At 38.1% G+C, this 23,124-nt stretch overlaps 1 protein-coding gene across 1 annotated transcript in view; it reads right to left on the bottom strand.

The window, feature by feature from the left end:
• The window catches only part of LOC122725324 (prolyl endopeptidase), a 140,417-nt gene that overhangs the window by 51,671 nt on the left and 65,622 nt on the right, over window positions 1-23,124 (bottom strand). The window contains exons 8-10 of the mRNA XM_043962379.1: window positions 22,350-22,541; window positions 10,510-10,707; window positions 795-898 (exon numbers count right to left, since the gene is read on the bottom strand). Coding sequence (XP_043818314.1) covers window positions 795-898; window positions 10,510-10,707; window positions 22,350-22,541 — 494 coding nt within the window. The remainder of the gene's footprint in view (window positions 1-794; window positions 899-10,509; window positions 10,708-22,349; window positions 22,542-23,124) is intronic.

Below are 23,124 nucleotides of genomic sequence, written 5' to 3' on the forward strand. Positions count from 1 at the left end.
TACTTCTAATTATTATCTAATTCTCTGAACACCAAACAGACTTGTAATCTGTAATTTAGTTTCTTTGGGGGGGGGGAGGACAATGGGGCTTAAGTGACTTGTCCAGGGTCACACAGCTGGTAAGTGTCAAGTGTCTGAGGCTAGATTTGAACTCAGGTCCTCCTGAATCTAGGGCCGGTGTTTTATCCACTGTGCCACCTAGCTGCCCCCTCTGTAATTTAGTTTCCTGAATTAACTCACCTATCTACCTCATGGGAATGAGTGATACCAGTCTTCTTGCTGGGCATGTCTCCTACCATGTAAATTATTAGCTATACATTTTGTTTCTAAAATAGTCTCTCTCATGATTTTTGTTTGGTGATGCTTATCCTCTCACAGTAGGATTACCCTTGGCTAAATAAAAGTTTATAATCAGACCCTGGACGAGGGCAAAATCCCCACAAGAAACAGCCTCCAACAGGATTCTAGTCTCTCTCTAACAATTTTAACTACAACATGAGGCAGAATGCTGAACTTCTTTTCAAGCAGATCAATTCATGTGGAATTAATTGTATCTGCCCTTGTGGCTTTGACAAGGAAGGACCATGATAATGGAGAGCTTGTGCTTCATGTCAAAGCAACGCCTACAGGACCAGAGCCTCTGCACACACCAGCACTGCAGCTCCTGACACAGCTGGAATGTTAATGGGAGCCATTCCAAAGCCTTCAGTCCTGATTCCATGTCCACCCAACAACTGTACTAGTTAGTGAACTGAACAATAAGCTATTTATTGAAAGAGGAACATCTGTGTTACCTGGACTGTTTGGTAATCAGAAGCATCAATTCCTTTCACAGTCACCTCTCGGAAAATTCTGGGCTCTAACTCCTCTCTGGTAAGATCACAGTGATAAATAATACCTGAAACAGAGTTTAAGTCACAGATGAGTAAAAGGAAAGCATTAAAAGAATAATTGGGATGCAGAAGGAAAGAGTAATGCACTGAACACTTTCTTGGTTTCACATAACAATGTACAGATTTTATTTCATTTTAGTTTAATATCTATTGCTTAATATTTCTCAACCGACCACAGAAGAAATCAGATAAAAAAATAGAAAAATAAAAATATAGTTAAAAAGGTATACATATAACTAGGAAGATAAAAATAGAATTAAAGATATATGTACATATTTACTTTATAGCATGTATATTTATGTGTGTACATACATACATACATACACACATACAAGTGTGTGCACACATGTGTACAGAAATATTGGGTCCTACTCCTTGCTCAGTCATTTTAACAGTTATGTGATCTTGGGCAAACCTCAAACTTTTGAACCACTTTTCTTATTTATTAAATAAGAAATCTAATAATAACTAGGCCCTGACTACTTCAAAGGAATAATCACAAAGCATTTTGTAAAAGATAAAGTGCTGTACGTATGTAAATAATTTATTAAGTATAACAGTGCTTTTCATTAATAGAGACTTTTTTACTTGTGCAAGTATCTCCACATCTCTTATCTCATCTTATTATAGATCAAATTTTAAAAAATAAACATATTATATAGATGTAAAGGGTCATTTAATCCAATGGGGAAACCAAGTTCTAGAAAGGGTAAGGGACTTGCCCAGTATGATGTGTAGTGAGTAGAGCCAGGATTTGAACCTAGGTCCACTAACTCCAACTGCAGCATTCTTTTCATCATGTCAAAGGTCTGCTTAGTAGACAAGGGATTATCACTGTTTTATAGTTGGGAAAATCAAGAAACAGAAAAGATCAAGTGCCTTGCACATAGTCATCTATACAGTCACTGGTCTCCTTCAAGCTAGATACATACAAACATACATACACTCACATTCACACTCTAGAATTAATCATTCAACAAGCATTTATTAACACATACTATGTGCCAATCACTGTTAAGTGGGTGAAAATACAAAGACAAAAGCCTGAAACAGTTCATGTCCTTAAGAAGCTAACATTCTAATGGGGAAAGTCACATAGGAAGATATGGGACAGCAAGTAACTATTCCAGAAACATCTTTCTATTTTTGTTTTCCTGGTAAATGTGCATTACACAACATTCTATACCACTGACTTGTTTAAATAATATTAATAATTCAAATTCCATTCCTTGAATCTAATGCAGTGGTAATTTACTGTCCACGAAGTAAAAAAGAACTAAATAAGAATCAACAATAAATAAGACTAGGTCTTTAATGTTTGAAAACAATTATACTGCTGTGGTTTATAAAACAAGACTTAGTAATCCACAGGGTGGCTGGCACAGAAACAACATCTCTCCACATAATACTTTTTTTTTTAAAACATATGCTGTCAAGCACACTTAAATCAACTGCGCATTTTCAATACAGGTTGGAAAGCCAGAAAAGAACGATCATGCCCAGGGGGCACATTTCGATGGATTTGTTAAATATTAAAACAGGAGTTCTCCTTTCTCTACTCAAATATGTGCACACACATATATGACTCTGCATGTATACACAAACACAAATACATACATGTCTATGTCAAATAACAGGTTGAAAAAACCCCAGCCCCTTGTCTGGCAGATGGGAATGAGTAAAAACACTCAGGCTCCACACAAACAGGCTGAAACAATCCATCTGCAGTCTTCAAAATAAAAACAAAACAAAAAAAAGCAGTAAGATCAATTATGAAATGAAAATGCACCTTTCAGGATATAATCTGAAAGGATCAAACAAATGTATAGATTTTGCTATTAATTTTGTATCAAGTTTTCACTCTTGCTATTATTACATTAGAATAACTGGCCAACTATCGAGGGGGGAAAATGATGAAGTGCTGAATTTATGGGTTTTGTTTTGTTTTGTTTTGTTTTTTTAGTGAGGCAATTGGGGTTAAGTGACTTGCCCAGGGTCACACAGCTAGTAAGTGTTAAGTGTCTGAGGCCGGATTTGAACTCAGGTACTCCTGAATTCAGGGCCGGTGCTTTATCCACTGCGTCACCTAGCTGCCCCTGAATTTATGTTTAATAAATTATCTTAAAGTGTTCTTAGATTATTAGTTTGAATACCTATTTGCACAATATCTTAAAAACTATTGAAGTTTTCTTTAAAAGTCTCTTTAAAAAGACAAGAATTCAAGTATCCTGACACTCAGACCACTGTTTTTCCCTATGGCTTTCCAAAAGGGGTATCCTTCTTTCTCTCTTTCTTTGCTCCACTGCCCCTCTCTAGCCTCAGGACATCCAAGATCCATGAAGCTGATGACAGAAGACCTGCCAACGGAGGCCCTCTTCTACTCCCCTGACTTATCGGCAAGAATAGAAATCTAGTTGCCCACATAACTTGGGTGAGATGAGAATCACTAACTAGCAACCTTGAAGATAGAAGACAACCAGGCCTAATAATTTGCCTTGCTACTACATCCAGAGGTCATCTGGGCCATATTACCTTACCTACCATTACATCCTCTGGACCTCCTATACACTACCATCTGACTTGCTGAAGTACCCTAAATATCCCTGGGCCTTATCATCTTACCCACTGAAGTTCTTTTAGGCCTTTCCTGCCGCTACAGTCTCCTTTATGTGTAGTTTCTCCCAATTAGGTAAAATCCTTCAAGAGTTGTCTAGCCTTTCCTGAGTATCCCCAGCACTTAATACATTCTTGGCACACAGTAAGTACTTAATAAATGCTTGTTTCGGTGCAGTTAGGTGGCACAGTGGATAAAGCACTGGCCCTGGATTTAGGAGGACCTGAGTACAAATTTGACCTCAGACACTTGAAACTCACTAGCTGTGTGACCCTGGACAAGTCACTTAACCCTCACTGCCCCACAGATAGATAGATAGATAGATAGATAAATGCTTGTTTGTCATTTCTTCATTCAATATCTAATTGTCTGTGCCATTTTCATTTTTGCGTATTTCCCTAACAAAAGGCAACAAATGAAACATAAAAGAAAATTTCGTTTTAGGCAGAATGTTGGAAAGTAATTGAATTAATTGAATGTTTTCATTAACAGGATAGTTATTACGTACTATAGGTTAGCTACCTTTCAGAAGTAGAACATTACAATTTTTGATCTCTGTTCTTTTGTACAGTAGTTGGAGAACATAATTTTAAGTAGGATAGGGAGAATATCCCTCAGACATTTTCTTACATGCATCCCATTAAGAGATTTAATTGTATTGACAAGTCTCTTTTAAAACAGAAATAACCCGGGGCAGCTAGGTGGCGCAGTGGATAGAGCACCGGCCCTGGAGTCAGGAGTACCTGAGTTCAAATCCGGCCTCAGACACTTAACACTTACTAGCTGTGTGACCCTGGGCAAGTCACTTAACCCCAATTGCCTCACTAAAAACAAACAAACAAACAAAAAAACAGAAATAACCCCTGAAAGTGGTAAGCCTATCAGTTATGGGAACTTTAGTGTGAATTACTTTACTAGCTTGTTATACAGTTGTTTTCATCTGTGTCTGACTCTTCATGACCCCATTGGGGGTTTTCTTGGCAAAGATCATGGAGAGGTTTGCTATTTCCTTCTCCAGCTCATGTGACATAAAACTGAGGCAAACAGGATTAAGTGACTTGCCCAGGGTCACACAGCTAGTAAATGTCTGAGGCTGGATTTGAACTCAGGAAGATGAGACTTCCTGACTTTAGGCCCAGCACTCTAACTACTAAGCCACCTAGCTGCCCCAATTTACTGATAGGAGCTTGAAAAGAAACTATTAGGAAAGAGAAAGAGAAAGAAATGTATTTTCACAAGGTTATATTTAGGTCATTTGAGAAGGCAAAATGGGGAAGTCTGGACAAGCAGAAGATTTAGAGTTCAATACACCCCAGGTGGAGGAGGAGTGCCACCAGGTGCTTTGGCTCTAAACTATCAACATTTTAGAGGGAATCTAACAATTTCCTTTTCAACCAGCAATCACAATCTTCTTTCCTTTAGAGACATGGAAATACCCAGCTGAGAAGTCCTCCTGATTCATCTAAAAAATGTCTGCCCATAGACAGCTACTAGGCCTCAGTCAAATGATGGTGTTCTGTCTATCCATCCTTCCCAGAACATCCCTCATCTTTCAGTCTCTAGAGCCCCTCTGTCCTACTGGTGAACATCCATTTTCAACAAAGGCCCCTGGCCAAGTATCCTTTATTCTTTCTCCTGACTCTCTGAACATCCTTCACCATTCCCCTGCAGAAGTAACTTCATCCCTATTCTTGCTTCTCAGCTTTTTAAGGGTTGTCTTCCCCCTTTAAAATGTAAGCTTCTTGGCACCGGGCACTAGCTTTCTCTTTGCTTGTATTTGTATCAGAAGCACCGACACAGAGTAAGTCTCAATAAACGTTTGCTGCCTTGTTGACAAATATGTCCTCAGTTGAAAGTCAATGTTCTATAGATGCTAAAGATGTAAAGAGAACACAAGTAGGAGTCAGAATGTCTTGGAATTTGTTCTGTCTCTGCCACTAACTTGCTATGTGACCTTGGGACATGTTTCTGTTTTTTCAGTGCATGTTATGTTACTCTGATAAAATGGGATGAGTCAGACATATCTTGTAAGAATCCCTTTAATATTCCTTATTCCTCTCCAGGCTATACTAGGGACTTACTTCATCACGGCCCAGAAGACTTCTTCATCCTGAAGATGTATCTAGCTGTGAGAATCACATGTTGGAAATACCTTCTGGTCCTGTAGTCTCTGCCTGGTTCCTCTCAGAACCTCCATGTAAGGAGAGTGCCCAGGTCGATTCTGTTTCATTCTCCTCAAGGACACTCTAGACTGACTTTTTCTACAACGGCTTGGCCAGGCATCTTCATCCCACTCTTTTTCCTTAAACTCCATAAACTCCTTAAGGGTAGGAACTGTTTTTCTTTCTTCCATTTTGGTACTTAATAAATGCTTGTTGACAAACTGACTAAAATAGTGATGATGATGATGATGATGATGATCATACTATAGCACCTACTATGTGCCAGACACAGTGCTAAGCATTTTACAAATATTATCTCAATTGATCTTCACAACCCTGGAAGGTAGGTGCTATTATAACCCCCATTTTACAGTTAAGTAACTGTGGTAAACAGAATTATTAAGTGACTTGCCCAAAGTCTCATAGCTACTAAATGTCTGAAGCTGAATTTGAACTCAGGCCTTCCTACCACAGCACTCCATCCACTGTGCCATCTGGCTGCTTAACCAGAATGGCTGGCAAAATAAAGTTGTAATTAATTGAAAAGTTTAGTTAAAAGAGAATAATCATTTCTACAAGGAAAAGAATCTAGATCAGGGAAAACATGGAAACAACAACAAACCTGCATATTACAGATTATATAAAAAAGTATTTAGTAAACTCAGAGCAAAGGGAAAACAATGTACTGCTAGCAGTGAGAGTATGACTCTTGAGGTAAGGGGACAATCTAGGTTGGTCAAGAGGACTAGATTGAATTTAGCCAAATACCAAGATTTACAGAAAAGACATTAAGTGCCAAGGACAATCATAAAAATAAAAAGCCTAACAGAGAAGGTACTTGAGACAGAGTGGCATGTAGCATTGTAAAAGGAATTAGTACATCATTTATGATAGAGAAAAGAGAAAATGGCTCGTCTAGATTAGAAGGTTCATGATAGAAAGTTTAGATAGTTACAGTATGGCCAGACCAAGGAGGGTGGCTTTGAAAGCCAGGTAAAGCTACTAAAAGGCTTTGTACAGTGGAGTGACCAAAGTATGTGTGTGTACATGTATGTGTGTATACATAAATATACACATATGTACAGCTATACACAACACACACACACACACACACACGTCTAGGGGCAGCTAGTTGGTGCAGTGAATAGAGTTCTGGGTCTAGAGTCTGGAAAACTCATCTTCAAATCCAGCCTCAGACACTTCATAGCTCTATGACCCTGGGCAAGTCATTTAACCCTGTCTGTCTCAATTTTCTCATCTGTCAAATGAGCTGGAGAAGGAAATGGCAAACCACTCCAGTATCTCTGCCAAGAAAACCCCAAATGGGGTCACGAAGAGTCAGAAACTACTCAAATGACTGAACAACATCATATATAAAGCCTCAGTGTGTGTGTGTGTGTGTGTGTGTGTGTGAGAGAGAGAGAGAGAGAGACAGGAAGAGAAGAGAAGAGAAGAGAAGAGAAGAGAAGAGAAGAGAAGAGAAGAGAAGAGAAGAGAAGAGAAGAGAAGAGAAGAGAAGAGAAGAGAAGAGAAGAGAAGAGAAGAGAAAAAAGGAGAAAGAACTTCTCAGGTAGAGGTATGCAGGACAGAAGAGGTAGAATACTGGAAATTTACATATGAAATAATAAAAAAAAACTGGAGTACTGTGGTGGCAGTGAGAATGAACAGACAAATCTGAGAGCTACTACACATCCCTACTAGGCCTTAGCAACAGACTGGTATAGAAGAAGAAAGCTCAAAGACAACATCCATTTGGATTCTGCTTTGATTATTGGTTGGGCAGAAGAATTTGCTCCAATGTTATCAAAAAGATAAATGTCTTCTCAAAACCATCTGTGTTTAACATAAATACTGCGGCAGCTTCTTTCATCACTGACCTTTGTTGCTAACATCAAAGCATCTGTGCCTGTTGTACTGAACTGTAAGAATGTCTTGGATCTACTACAGATAATCTTGAAAATTTCCTAGAAGTTCCAACTAGTGAAAGTTATGGCAGCTGAACTACCAAGTAGTTGAGACATAAGGAATAAATGTCCTAGTGCTCATCACTGCCCTGATGATTTATTTGTGGTCCACAAGTCTGGAAATGTGGGTTTTAGTATCAACTCTGCTGCTATCAGCTGTGTAACTTTGAGCCAGGCACCTTGCCTCCTTGGTCCTCAGTCTTATCTGTAAAAGGACAGAGGTTGGATTTCAAGGGCCTTGGCAGTTCCCAAACCCCCAAGAAATGTCTCTTGAAGGCAGGGTCGTTTTATTCATCTCTGTATTTTAAGATGCTTGAGCTAGGCTTTGAACAGCAGTAATGCTTTCAGCAGTAATTTCTTCAGATATGCTTGTTTCATTGAACAGTCTCCCTAAGTTCTGCCACAACAAATCAGAACTGAAACAGTCCTGCCAATAGCGCCCCCGATTTCTTAAAGAGAAGTGGGAAGTGTGGAATGTTTCCTGTGGAAGGAAGGAACCTCTTTATGATTCTGGGCCCCCTGGAATGTAGTCTTCTTCCAAACAGAGGATTTCGAGGGCCTTATACAAGAAAGTTTTCCAAATCAGAGTTTCATTGACATTTATAGAACCTGATAATTGTTACTTCTATTTGATGTATTTTAATTAAATGTTGTTATATTTGGATCCCGAGGTGAAACTTTGTAATTTAAAATCTTTTTTTTTTTTTCCTCCCTGGTTTGAGACATCAGATTGTGTTAGGTAGGAAAAAAGATGAAAGGAAGCAAGGTCAAACAAAAGGAGAGATGCACAGGCTTTAGAAAGTGTTGTATCATCAACTAACTGAAGACCAAAAGAAACTAGGAACTAGGCTCCTGTTTTCAACCTTTCCTTTTACATGAGGACAATGAGCCCTTTCTTCAAGAGGTAATGATGAGTGTGTTCCTGAAATAACTGGTCACATGGTATCATTTCATGGAGGCTTATAGGCCTTTTGGGACTCTGACTTCTATCAAGAGCAGGTGAGTCATGCCCAGTCTGTGCTCTGCTCTGTCCTTTCCCCAACTTCTCTGGCAAAGACAAGCAAGTGCTCAGGTACAGCTTTGTATTTCAAAAGCCAGTAAAACAATTTCTTGTACTAACTGCTTCAAGTGATGAAGTCCATGCTCTACTAGGTAGAGCTGCTTTTAAGAGGCTCACAAGTGTGTGTGTGTGTGTGTGTGTGTGTGTGTGTGTTGCGTACACAGCTTGCAAATAGTGAAAAAGAAAAGTCTTGAAATTTTGCAAAGGAAAAATTTCCCTGTGGGGTTTAAGTCTCAGTAAACTTTTGTCACTACCAACCACGTACTGCAGGGGTCATGAAGTCGGGGGAAGAACAATCTTACTTCTTCTAATTCATTACAATCTTCTGCATACAAGCAACCTGAGGTAGCACTGTGGTTCTGAGTCACTGTACCTGGCAACTTCAGTTCCTGGTCTCTGATCTTTGCAGTTGTTCTGAAAGGATTCTAGAAAGGAAAATGCTCTGGGCTTTTCTAGTGTGCAATCAGTACCTCCAGATCATTCTTACCATATCAATAACCTCAGCCATTTATTTTAACTTCAAAAACCTCCCATAAGATTGAAGATTCTAATTGAACTGCTGCTTCAGTCGCAGAAGAATCAGAAAACAGAGCGGCCTGGGCATCAATCATATGACTAAATCTCATGTTGCATTAAAAAGCAATTCTATACCTACTTACCTCTTCTACAAGATTTCACTTCATTTTCCAGAAACCAAAGTATTGCCATAAAACTGATATGCTAGGAAGACTGGACCTCCTTAGGATGTAATTTGATAACATCTAATAACCTCATCTGCCCAGAACCAGGAGAGGTATTATTCCAAATCATATGTAAAATTGTCCATCCTGAAGACCATATCAAATTTGACAGGAACAAAAGGACATATCAAAAGAATGGGTTAATGATAAGCTTTTTCTTGGAAACATGCATCACATTCCAGGTTGGGGTTTATTTTTTTTTAATTAACCAACAATTTTTTCTAATCTGCAAATGTGTGGTATGTGTCTTTCAGTTCTTGGAGTCAAGAAGACTTCAGTTCAATCCTGCCTGGTACATACAAGCTGTGTGACTGGGGCAAACCTCTTAGTATCCCAGTGAAATCTCAAAGACTATAAGTTATAACAAGTTTGCAGAATCATAGACCCAATAGCTGAAGGGGCCTCAGAAGTCCCTCATTTTACGGATGAAGAAATGAGACTAAGGCTGTGGAGTTACACCATCAGAAGGGGAATTTGAACCCAAATCTTCTGGACTCTAGAGCCAGTGGTTGTCCTGCTGTCCCAGGTATGCCATGTAGCTAGCTCTCTCAAAGGAGGTCACTGTATTTTTCTCACCTCCCCCATCCCCCATAACACATACTCTTACCACAAGACAGTTTTCCCCTGCTCCTATCTTGTCTTGTCTTGTCTTGTCTATATCAAGTTTTTTGAGGAATCTTCCAAAGATCCAGGAAAAAACTGACTGGATCAACTTGCTCTGGCCTCAGACACTTGACACTTACTAGCTGTGTGACCCTGGGCAAGTCACTTAACCCTCATTGCCTGCCTCCCCCCCCCAAAAAAAAACAACCAAAAAAACCCCTCTATATAGGTCTGGAAAAATGTTTCTATCTCCAAAGAAATAGAAACTTAAAATGAAAGGTTAACAAGAGAACAGCTATTATCTTTTTATATTTTCCTCCATTCTGAGTTTCTAACTTTATTATCATAATTTATTTTTATCTACAGCTCATCATTTAAAAATGCAAATATCTAACACTGAATTCCAATTTCCTTTATTAAGACAAACCCAAACAGTCTCTTAGCAAATGTGAGGGGGGAAAAAACAAGCTCACCTGGAGATAAGAAGGAAGTAAACTGATAGAAGATTTCAGTGTCTTTCTTTTGGCCACTATATCCCACGATGCTGCCGACCTCTAGTGGAAAAGTCTTGAGGAGGGAACCGGTGGCAAGATCATGCAGCTGTAGGATGTTTTTTACATCATGGAGGTAGGACAACACCAGAAAGTTGGACCTGACACAAGCTACCCATTCTGAAAAGATGAAAGGGGGAAATTCCAATTAAATTTTAAAAAAGGTTAAAAACAATATAAGCAATAACTGCTTAGCATGTAATTTTATGCTTTTTCACTAGTTCTTAGCTTATTTCTCTAGAAATCAACGTTATGGTTAACAAACCAAAAGAAAATTGAAAGAGAAATGTGTTCAACCTTAGGAAAGTGATTTTCAAATAATTTGGATCCATGGGCCATTTCTGCCTGTCAAAATATCCCAGGGACTAGAATGCTTGGAGGGAAAACTGAAATCTCCGATGGATTTCTCTGGCTTCCAGAGATATTCTAGCTGAAGAGACAAGAATGGCATACACATAACAATTGGAAAGCAGACTACATAACCATAACTAAGTAGAGAGGTTCGTGGCAAAAGACACAGGAGTGGAAAAGGGAGAGATGCCTGGGAACTGTAGTAGAGGTGAGCTTCATGAAGAGAAAGAGCTTACTTTGGGGCCTTGAAAGGTGAGAAAGGAAAAGGACGCCTCAAGCAGTGGCTGGGGAGGTACCACAGCATGAACAAAGTCCCAGAGACAGAAATGAGTATGGTGCAAGGGTGGGAAGAGGCAACAATTAGGACTTAACAGTGAATAATAAGAGAAAATACCAAAAAATCTAGCACCTCCTATCTATATACAGCAATGCTCAGTAGTAATTCATGGTTATAGATGCCTCTACATCCTATCTCATTTGATGCTCAATGCCACCCTCTTAAGTAGGAAGGTTAGGTATAATTTGTATTAATTACTCCTATTTTATAGATGACAAAACAGACTCAAAGGTTCATAGGTAGGATATGTATTATTGTTCTCAATTTACAGGTGAGAAAACTGAGGCTCAAAGAGGTTAAGTTAATTGCCCAATGTCATGGAGTAAGTAGCAAAGCCAGGGCATGAACCCAGGTCTCTAAGTCCAGCGGGCTTTGTTGAGGAGTTAGGATCCTGGACTTTGAGTACAATGATAAGGAATTTTAACTTGATTTGGTAGATGCAAAGGGATGCTATTATAGGTTCCTGACCAGACAAAAAGCATTCAATTCAATATACCTGTATAAAAGGGGCGGCATGGCTCAGTGGATAGAGAGCCAACAGACCTGGTCTTGCCTCTGATAGAGAATTGCTCAGTGTTCCTGGGTAAGTCACTTAACCTCTCAATGCCCCAGTTAACATTCTCTTTTTTTCTTTCTTTTTTTTTTTTTTTAGTGAGGCAATTGGGGTTAAGTGATTTGCCCAGGGCCACATAGCTAGTAAGTGTTAAGTGTCTGAGGCTGGATCTGAACTCAGGTACTCCTGACTCCAGGGCCAGTGCTCTATCCACTGTGCCATCTAGCTGCCCCCCCCCCCCAGTTAGCATTCTAAGAAAGGAAGTAGCAGAGCAGGTGCATATTTGCATTCATAGAGGGAGGTTTTCTCATCTGGAATTAATTCCCTATACTAATGACATAACAGATCCAGAGCATTGCCCACCCCACCCCCCAAGCAAACAAAACCAAACAAACAAACAAAAAAAATAATATATTGTATACACTATATTGGGTACTAGGGATTCAAAGACAAATTTTAATAAACAATTTGGTAGATATGCAGGATGGGGGGTGGGAGATGGGTAGGGAAGAGAGTATTAGCAAAAAGTCAGAATAAGGCAGCTGTTGGAGTCATTCAGATCTTGAGCAACAGGGGAGCTAGTCCAGGGTGGTAGGAATAGAGAAGAAGAAAAGCTATAAGAAAGAATATCATAAGTCAGAGAACTCACAGGATTTGATGACAAGAATGGATCTAATGGGCAAAGCTGAGTCCAAGGTGAGACCAAAATTTCTAATCTAGTTAATGATGGTGTTGCTGACAAAGCCAGAGAAGTTGAGCAGCTAGTTTGGGGGGGGGGGGAGAAAAAAGACAAAGGACTCCACTTTGGACATTAGAAATTAAAATCAAGACATCTATCCGAAGGCATCTTGGAGGGAGATGGCAGTAAGATACTTCTATCACATACAAAAAACCAAAAGACTTAACCAGATTTGAAAGGATAAATTGCATAATCCTTCTGAAGCAGCAACAAAGTCATGTCTTTTTTGGGGGGTGGGGTGGAGGACATTTATTTTAGCAAAAATATCATATCATAATTAACATGAATATCAGACCAGCATGGGACTGCCTAGTGTGGGAACAAATTTTTAATTGGGGAGTGTTAGCTAAGCGGCTCACTGCAATATTGGGGCAAGGAAGGAGACCAGCAGCCTCCCTCAAAACAGAGCAGGATTTATTTAACAAGAACGAACTTAAAAAAAAAAACACAAACGGGGGGGGGGGGGCGGCAGCTTGGTGGCGCAGTGGATAGAGCACTGGCCGTGGAGTCAGGAGTACCTGAGTTCAAATCTGTCCTCAGACACTTAACACTTACTAGCTGTGTGACCCTGGGCAAGTCACTTAACCCCAATTGCCTCACTAAAAAAACCCAAAACAAATTAAAAAACACAAACAGGATCAGTAGGATCAAGGGAAAGGAAATAAAATTGGGAAAGGGAAATTATCTAACCTGAACACCACTGCCCAGGAATCAGCTGAGAACACACAACAGCGTCCTGTCACCTTCCAGCTTCAAGCTAGAATGGCAAAAAAATCTCCCTTCTTCCCAGCAGACCCCAGGCTGACCACACACAGCCCACAGCCAATTGGCTGGCCGCTCTGACAGTCACATGGCTGCCCTCATTGGGCTTCCAATCATTATAATTTTGCCAGGCCCATGTAGGCCTGGAGTGGTGATGACATGAGGTGCCAGTGCCATGGTGACAGCTACAACCAGTGGGTAGAGCACCGTGCCATTTGTGGAGCCCCAGAGGCTAGTGCGTGGGCCGAGGTTTTTTCCCCCCAAAATTCTAGCCAAAATATAGGGTCATAAAAACCTCAAATAACAATTAATTCTTTATACTAGAAAGCCTTTTTTGGTGATTGAGTTATTTATAGTCTACTTTTACCAGCTATGAACTTTGAGGATTTTTTATGCCCCAAAGTAATTTTCAGCTGGGCAATCTGTTCTCATCATCTAAACATGTCTAAAACTTGAATCTTATCCAGAGACATTTTTTCAACTGCTCTAATTTAAAAAAAATTTTTTTTCCAAATGAGTAAAAACGGAGTAAACTTTGATAAAAGTTGAATCAAGTAGTTCTTTTCTCATGATTACTTCAATTTTGGTCTCTGAGTGTCACAGCAGGAATAAAAGAAACTTTTATAATATGTAATGAATATGAATACTTCTTCAGATAAAATATTTCTGTCAAAGAATCATCATCAGTGCTATTTCATCAGGACTAAAAAGATCATAAAAGCTAGATGAAATCAAAGGCAGATAGTAAGAGCATGAAACAAGCCATTAAGGATAAGAAAATAAGCTACTGTGGATACTATTGTTAATAAGAATTCTTTTTATATCTGTCCTTTGTGGTTTTCCTTTCAATCTTTAAAGAAAAATTTGAAAACTATTTCACTGCTAGTAATATATAATGAAGTCACCTGTACTTGTGTTTAAATTCGTAAGTACTGAGAGTCTCACCCTCTAAAAACGAAATACAAGGACAGGACTATATAATGAAAGAACATTTGCTCTCTAGTCAGGGGACATGGGTTCAAATCTCTGACATGACATTTATTACTTGAGTGACCCTAGGCAAGTCACTTAACCTTGATGGATCTGAGTTTTCCCAATCTGTAAAATGAAGCAGTTGGAGTGGATGGCCTATAAGGTCGACACGAATTCTAAGACACTATGATTCTTTTTCATCAAGTAGGTTCATAAAAAAAATCACCATTTCTGAAAAATTAATTATTACCTCGATAGGCTAGGAAAGGTTTAGCTGACTGCTCTGTGCATGCCTCCTATTCCTATAGAGACCCCTTCCCTTTTCTAAAACAATTCACGACTAGAAACTACTGTGCAAAAAACGTGCATAATCCCATGTAACTTCCAAAATCAGCACCTCTCTACCTGGGAAATTAGAGAGCAGGAAATCAATGAAGATTCAGATGGTAAAGACATTAATCCTCCCCATAAATATCCTTGTTTTGTGGCTGTTCCAGAGGCTTTGCTAGGCGACACTAGTACAGGGGATGGCCACAGCATTGGGGATTGGTTGGTGGCTCTGATATAGCAGTTGCAACAGCCTCTCCACAAGATCATCATGCAATCTCATTTCCTTATCCTGCTGTAACCTGAAGACCACATCCTTGACTTCTCTGTACTTTTATTCCCAGGTGCCTTCTTAAGCCTCAAGGCCTCTCTTGCACAAGGTAAAAGGAACAGGCCTGTAAAATTTAGCACCACTGGCTTAGCTGACTTATAAATATCTCTAAATCACCAAAACTGACTGGGATCTTTTTAAGTTGCATTTCATCCTTAGTTTACACTTATGTATCACTTAACTAACAAAGCACTTTACACAATCTCTCACTTGATTCTCATATAAGTGGAATAATGCTTATCTCCACTGTACAAATGAGGAAGATGGAAAGTCAGAAAAGTTAAGTGACTTTCCCCTTTCCCACAAATACAACTGGAGAATGCCACTTTATTACATAGAAGTCAATGTTTTTCCTGGATGCTTGGGGAAATCCACAGCACCTCATATTTTTAATATCCCCAGACATCATGGTTAATTCATGTTGAAGTACTGATGTTCTACAGAAAACATATGACTACAAAGAAAATAGCCCCAAACATCTAGTATTACAGCTTATATTATTTAAAACTCATTTAAATGTATCAGAGGCATTTAAAAAAGGATTCTGTATACACTGTTTAAAACATGATCTCTAAGCTAAAAGTCAGATCTGAATGTTATTCATATTTACAGCAAGGAGGAGGTATGGAATAAATAGAGTTTTATTACAGAAATGACAATGAATGTTATAATGGTTTCATTAATCACTGACAATCAGGTTCTATTTTCTTTACCTCTTGGGACACCATTTTAGATTAATATTAATAATTTTTAACTTTGTGACATCCTTGTCCCTAAGTCAACTCACATAAAATACTTTTTTCAACTTAATCTATGACAAGTCAATCACACAATGACTCAACAGCTTGTCCCAAAAGCAGGCTAGAAAACTGAGCTGAATCTAATAAGACTGAATTAAATAGGGATAAATCTAGAGTCTTAAACTTGGGTTCAAGAAATCTACTTTAAAAAAATTAGGGCAAGCATGGCTAGGATCAGTTTGTCTGAAAACGCCCTGGGGGCTTAATTGGACACCAAGTTTAGTATGAGTCAACTATAAGGTAGGGCAGCCAACAATTTTATCAAGCTCTTGAGATACACAAAGGGAGGCATGGCTTCCCAGAATGAGAAGGCAATAGTCTGGCATACTTGGCTCTGGTCAAACCACATCTGGGGTACTGAGCTCAGTTCTGGGTGCTACAATTTAAGATGGGCATTAATAAATAGGAGAGCATCTGAAGGGAGAGCACCTAGGACAGTTTGATACTCTATGGGAATCAAATGAAGGAACTAGGAGCATTCAGCTTGGAGGAGGAAAAAAGAGCTTATGGGGGATGTAATGGCTGTCTTTAAGTACTTGAAAGGCTATGATGCTGAAGAAAGATTTAATTTGTTCTACATGGCCCCAAAGGGCAGAACTAGGTGGAAGCTGGAAAGAGACAAATTTAAGCTTGCTGCAAGGAAAACCACTTTCTTCCTCTATAATTTTGTGACTCTATGAATGATGAGAGTTATGAGTGATAAGAGAGAATCTAGGGAAGTAGGCAGATACACTTTTCTTCTAAAATGCAATTCCATATTTCTCCAAAAGATGGCAATCAATACCGAGGCCACATAGCTGCTGGAAAGAAGAGGTCCAGAACTTAATCTTTGGTTAAGAAGGAAAGGTTTGATGATGGGTAGGTATCAGGAAAGAGCACTGGATATGAAGAGAATTTAGTTTCAAATTCTGCTTCACTGTAACCTTGGGCAAAGTTATTCAACCTCCTGGCCTCAGTTTCCTCATTTATAACATAAAGGCCTATAATTTTATGATTGGTAAGAATAGCTTTAACTATCCAGGAAAAAAATTCCAGGCAAACAAAACATAACACAACAGGTCAGAATGAAACAGACCAAGGATAAGGAACTAGGAGACCACAGAGAACCCTAAGTGTAAAGTATGAAGAAAATAACTGCAATCAATTTAAGATTGGGGGAAGAATATTTGGGGTCAAATGAGGAAGAACCTTCTTCATTCAGAGATATGACCCGGGAGAGCAGCAGAGGAAATTTTCTGGGATCCATACTTAGAGACAGAGCAAGTGAGCAAGTTTCAGTAGGGATTGACAATTCCTTCTGTGATCATTGTTCTTTACTTTTAGCTAGATGTTTGAATACTATCTGCTTACTGTCGATTCCTCAGAATACAACAGGGTTGACTTAGGAAGGGAGCAGGGATTGGGAATTATCTGGTACACTACATTGAGTCTGTTAATATTGGGGATGGGATGGGGACTAGATTCATGACTTCCTTATATGAGGAACTCCTAGATAAGGATCGCCCTCCTGTCAACGAAGGTTGGCAACTTCTCTCCAACTTTCTAGGAGAGTTTCCTGGGGCACTGAGAGACTGACTTGCCCAGGGATCACAAACAGTATGTGGAGAGAAAGGGGAGTGGGACACTTCTGCCTCCAAGGGCAGCTCTCTGCCCACTACACCAGTGGTTCTCAAACCTTTTGGTCTCAGAATCCCTTTATACTTAAAAATTATTCATGACTCCAAAGAACTTTGGTTTATGTGGTTATATCTATTGATATTTATTGTAATAGAAATTAAAATATACATTAAAAATATTAGTTCATTGAAAAATAATAAAATGTATCTAACTTATTTTATTAAAAACAACTATATTTCCAAAACACAAAAATTCAGTAAAAGTGGTATTCTTTTACATGTTTTTGTAAAATTCTCTAAAGTTTGGCTTAATAGAGAAGGGCTAGGTTCATATGTATGCTTTTATGTTGCAATGTTAATTTAGTTGATGTATATAAAGGAAATCTTGCCTTACACAAACATGTAACTGAAAAAAGGGAAGAATGTTTTAATAGGCAAATAACATCTTAGTACCAGTGTGAAAATCATTTTGACCTTAGGGACTCCCAGAGATATAAAGATCACACTCTGAAAACTGTTGCACACACTATACTGCAAAAATGAGGGCTTTTTAAGTTTGTCTATAGGCAGCTCAGTGGAGCTGAGTGGTATTGTGAAGGTAAAATGAGAGGAAAAAAGCACAGAACAAATGTTAGATGTTTAATTATAATTTATTATAACTAAATTACTTAGATCTCTGATCTTGCTAATTTGGGTTCTCTTTCTAGTAATGGAAATTACAAGCCATTCATGATTTCTTAATGTATTCAAATCTTGTCTCTGTCTTCCCACAAATACTCCACAGAGGGTCTTGCCAATATACCCTAGACCTTCCCCTAGATCTCAACATTGTGGAGCAGAGATTGTCTACAAGCTCACTCTCACTCTTATTACATGATTAGCCTATCATCTTTACAATCAACCATCTCTCTAATCCACAATCCACCACTGTCCTGTTTTACTTTTCACCTTTGGTAACCCATTCTACATAATTTTCCTATAGTAAGCAAACTATATTATGTGAAATCAGCTGATATTTCCTGCATCTCCTGCATCATCTCAATAACTTCCACTGCCTACCATTACATGACCAAAAAGTTTAAGTTGATCAAACTCAGTCCCAATCATTAGTGGCAAAAATTTGAATGACTATTAAATATTTCAATAAACAACAGTTTATGTGCAAAATGTAATATTTAAAAAATAGTTTCCTTTCCTTATAACTTCAGAAAACAATTATTGTTTATACAGGGGCAAAAGTGGTCTAAGAATAGATAAAAGAATTGAGAAAAGATTTTGTGTTTGTTTGAATGATTTTTTAAGTCAGTTTTATCCTTTTTAAAAGATCTCATAATTCAAATAAGCATGTACTACAACCTACAAAGATTTGAAGTGAAATTGTTTAGGAATACAATTAGGCTATATGAGAAGCAGTCTTGAGAATAGTTGCTAACACTAAAAAAACTGCTGCCCTCTCTTTGAGAGAAATTATTTTCCTTTTTATAACAGGTAAAAAGACGAGAACTGAAATGACTAGAAAATTCCACTTCATTTAAAACTGTTTTGAATTTTAGCCCATTCTGAACTTCTGATGACACCCCTTGTGCTTTTGAGTTACATTTGATGATGGTCTTCTATTCCTGTTTTCATATGATGAGCCAGTCTCATTTGTGAACTTTGGCAGTTAAGTGGGGCACTGGACCTGGAGTTCAACTCTGTAGCTGAGTTTAAACCCAGCCTCAGACATGTACCAGCTTGTGATCCTCAACAAGTCATTTAACCTGTCTGCCTTAGTTTCCTCATCAGTAAAATGGGTAAAATAATAGCACCTCCTTCAGTGGGTTATTGTGATGTTTTGTGTGTGTGTGTGTGTGTGTGTGTGTGTGTGTGTGTGTAGTTCTCTATAAACTTTAAGGTGCTATGTAAATACTTTTGTTCTTATTGTCATTAATATGGCATGCAGCTAGTGACCGCAAAACACTTCTGGAGTCAAACAGAGCTCCATAGTATTTAGAATTTAACCTTTACATGATTAGTACTATGCTATTTGGTTGCCACTATGAGTTTCCAGTAATCTATGAGAAAGTATCAATCTAGGGGACAGCTAGGTGGCGCAGTGGATAGAGCACCGGCCCTGGAGTCAGGAGGACCTGAGTTCAAATCCGACCTCAGACACTTGACACTTACTAGCTGTGTGACCCTGGGCAAGTCACTTAAACCCAATTGCCTCACCAAAAAAAAGAAAGTATCAATCTATTCTAAGAGTATTTCCTGAATGATATTATAGGAAAGGAATGAGAAAAGAGAAATGAGCATACACTTGTATCTGTCAAGGGTATGAAAGGATATTTTAAAGGAAGGCATGGTTTTCTTAAATGACATCAAACTTTCATAAGAATGGAGATATACCCTCAAACATTTTACTGTGCCTGAATAACTGATTATAGAAGAAAAATACATTAATTTTTTAAACAGATTTATATCTTTATCTTGTTTCCAGTATGCCATTTGTGACAGGTTTCCTAAATTTATAACTTTCTATAACTATCTAACATTTATCTTTTCCCCTAAATTCTAGTATTCCCTTAATTTGATGAGGAAATATCTTCACCTTCACTTTTTTTAAAGCTGAACAACTTTAATCTTTTCGGTAGCTTTTCAAAAAAACAATCATCTGATTCCTATAATCAACTGAATTCTCCTACTCCTTCTTTCTTCTGTTATGGTAATCAAAGGTATCTTTAGGATTCAAGAAATGGATTTGCTATAGTTTTTTTTTTTGGTGGGGCAATGGGGTTTAAGTGACTTGCTCAGGGTCACACAGCTAGTAAGTGTCAAATGTCTGAGGCTGGATTTGAATTCAGGTACAGGCAAAAACCTTCATATGTTAAAAGAGAAGCTAAGGGAGGCCACAAGATGAGTGTTTATAATCTTACAAACATGCATGAAATAAATCCATGTGTAACGATTGGAATAACGCCACCTGCTGGAGACTTACTGTAGAAGAGTTCTGCCCATGAAGTGAAGGTCTTTGAGGGCAAGACCAGGAGTCTTTTCTTTGGCGTCAGGAAGTGACATAGGCCAGTGGGAGGAGGAAGGAAGAGACTGGCGCTCGGTCTCACGCTCTTTCCTTTGGACTCTGGTGGAAAGCGGAGCTAGAAATGTGCTCTCCCTTTAATAGATAGGAATCTAGGCCTTTCTCTCTCTCTCTATCAAATTCTTGTTTTCCTTAATAAACGCTTAAAAGTCTAACTCTTGCTAAAGCTTATAATTTATTGGCGACCACTCATTAGATATTTTAGACAGACTAGCTAGAATTTTAGCCCTTAACACATGTCTCTTCCCTACAAAATCTATACTATTTGATATTTAGTCAAATAAAGATTCAGCAACTTGCAAGGAAGGGGCTTGGATACAGTCAAAAGGAAATAGCATCTTAGACCAATAAAGGCTAAGATAAAGTATAGGTATTTACCTTTAATTATTAATCCTTGATGTGATCAAATTACCTATAAATCTGTTCACTTAAACATTAGCTAAATAAACTAAAATTATCTGTTTTCATCACTTTAAAGAAGCAAAACAAGTGACACTGAAATTTTACAGAATAAAAGGCATCCATTATTATTTGTAGTTTAGTGGTCTGATGATCTTAATTCTTTTTGTTTTAAAAATGTAAAACAAAATTAGTGACTTCTGTATTCTGAAATTTCTAAAAAGAATTTCATAATTTTCAGAATAATGTTGAAGAAATGGAAAATAGCACTTAATTACCCTTTTAAAAATTCCTGATCTAGAACAGATAATTTCTAAAAAGAATTTCATAATTTTCAGAATAATGTTGAAGAAATGGAAATAGCACTTAATTACCCTTTTAAAAATTCCTGATCTAGAACAGATAAATCAAGAAATTAAATAAATTTCAATGACAATATTTTCAATGGCCTCATATAAAAATTTAAGATAATAACCTCTTTCTCATTACCTGTAATACAAATCTATTTCCAACTTCTTTAACAATATACAATGTAAAAAATAGCTTGAAGTTTAATAATCTAAGATTTCAAAATGTTGAAAGTTAAGGTTTTTAAAATACATTAGTGATTGGGGCAGCTAGGTGGCACGGTGGATAGAGCACCGGCCCTGGATTCAGGAGTACCTGAGTTCAAATATGGCCTCAGACACTTCACACTTACTAGCTGTGTGACCCTGGGCAAGTCACTTAACCCCAATTGCCTCACGAAAAACAAAACAAAAAAAAGTATTAAAATACGTTAGTGATTACAATTTACCAAAGGAAACTTAACCAATTAGAGAAAAGGCAATAATCTTTTTTTTTGGGGGGGGGGGAGGGGTCGGGGCAATGAGGGTTAAGTAACTTGCCCAGGGTCACATAGCTAGTAAGTGTCAAGTGTCTGAGGCAAGCTTTGAACTCAGGTCTTCCAGGGCTGGTGCCCCACCCACTGTGCCAACTAGTTGCCCAGCAATAATCTTTTAAAATTAATATGTTCACAGTTTTAGTGGAGTGTTACATTATCATGTCATCTTTCTAATAAATTAAATCAAATTCATTTGATTACTTTTCAAAAAATATGGTAATTGCTTTTGCTTTAAATTCATATTTTCAAAAGTAACATGGCACAGATGTAGGCTGGCCTCTCTTGACAACACTGATAAAATTCAGGGATAAAAGACTCCAATTTTATCAAGTTCTATTATTTTCATTTATTCATTTTATTCATATTTTCAGAAATAAAAATAGGTTTTAGCACATTTTCTTCTACCTAAAATCATGTGAAGTTAATTTTACAATTTAATTCTTCTCTCCAGCTTCCTCCTCCAACTTTTCCCCTCCCCTCCCAATCGCTGTTTAGAAGTTGAAATAAAAATGTACCCTTATAACATTTTCAACAGGTCAGTCAATGATGAGGTAATAAACACTGTTATGTTTTCAGCGAAAATAAAGAATATTGTTTGAGAAGTTAGTGTTCTTACCAAGTACATCTTTTTCATGTTCTGGAACAAGCACTTTCCACTTGGATTCATCTGGATCCTTGAAGTCGATATTAATTAGTCGATAGTTAGGAGAATGAAGATTTGTCTTGAAGGTGAAAACTGTCCCTTCATTTGTTACATAATCATATTCTCCATCAAAGTTGTCTATCAGCTTTACCCAATTCAAAATCCCTGGTAAGAAAGAAGGATCAGTGAGTTAGTTCTGCTGAAGCCCACACCTCTACATCTAAACCTTTCCACCTTATTCTTTGTTAAAAGGGATGGCTCAGGGGCAGCTAGGTGGCGCAGTCAATAGAGCACCGGCCCTGGAGTCAGGAGTACCTGAGTTCGGATCTGGCCTCAGACTTAACACTTACTAGCTGTGTGACCCTGGGCAGGTCACTTAACCCCAATTGCCTCACCAAAAAACAAACAAACAAACAAACAAAAAAAGGGATAGCTCACTGGGAAGACCATATTTGGAAATGAAGGTGACAAAAACAAAAGATATCTTTTTTTTTTCTTAGAAGAAAAGACACATTAGTCCTGTCAATTCTCCAATATGGATACACAGCAATGTTGGGGCAGGGGAGGGGAACAATAAGGGACTATCACTTTAAAAACTATTAACACCATGCAAACTTTTGGAAGAACTGGATAGCAGGAGTTATAAGGCAGTTGGGAATACACTGTGTATGCTCTTTAAAGGAGTTTAAAGAAAAGTTAGAGAACTATTATTCTAGAATGTATAAGGTTCCTTTAAAGGAACTAGAAA

This window comes from Dromiciops gliroides, chromosome 4 (genome assembly GCF_019393635.1).
Source record: "Dromiciops gliroides isolate mDroGli1 chromosome 4, mDroGli1.pri, whole genome shotgun sequence".
Lineage (NCBI taxonomy): Eukaryota > Metazoa > Chordata > Mammalia > Microbiotheria > Microbiotheriidae > Dromiciops > Dromiciops gliroides.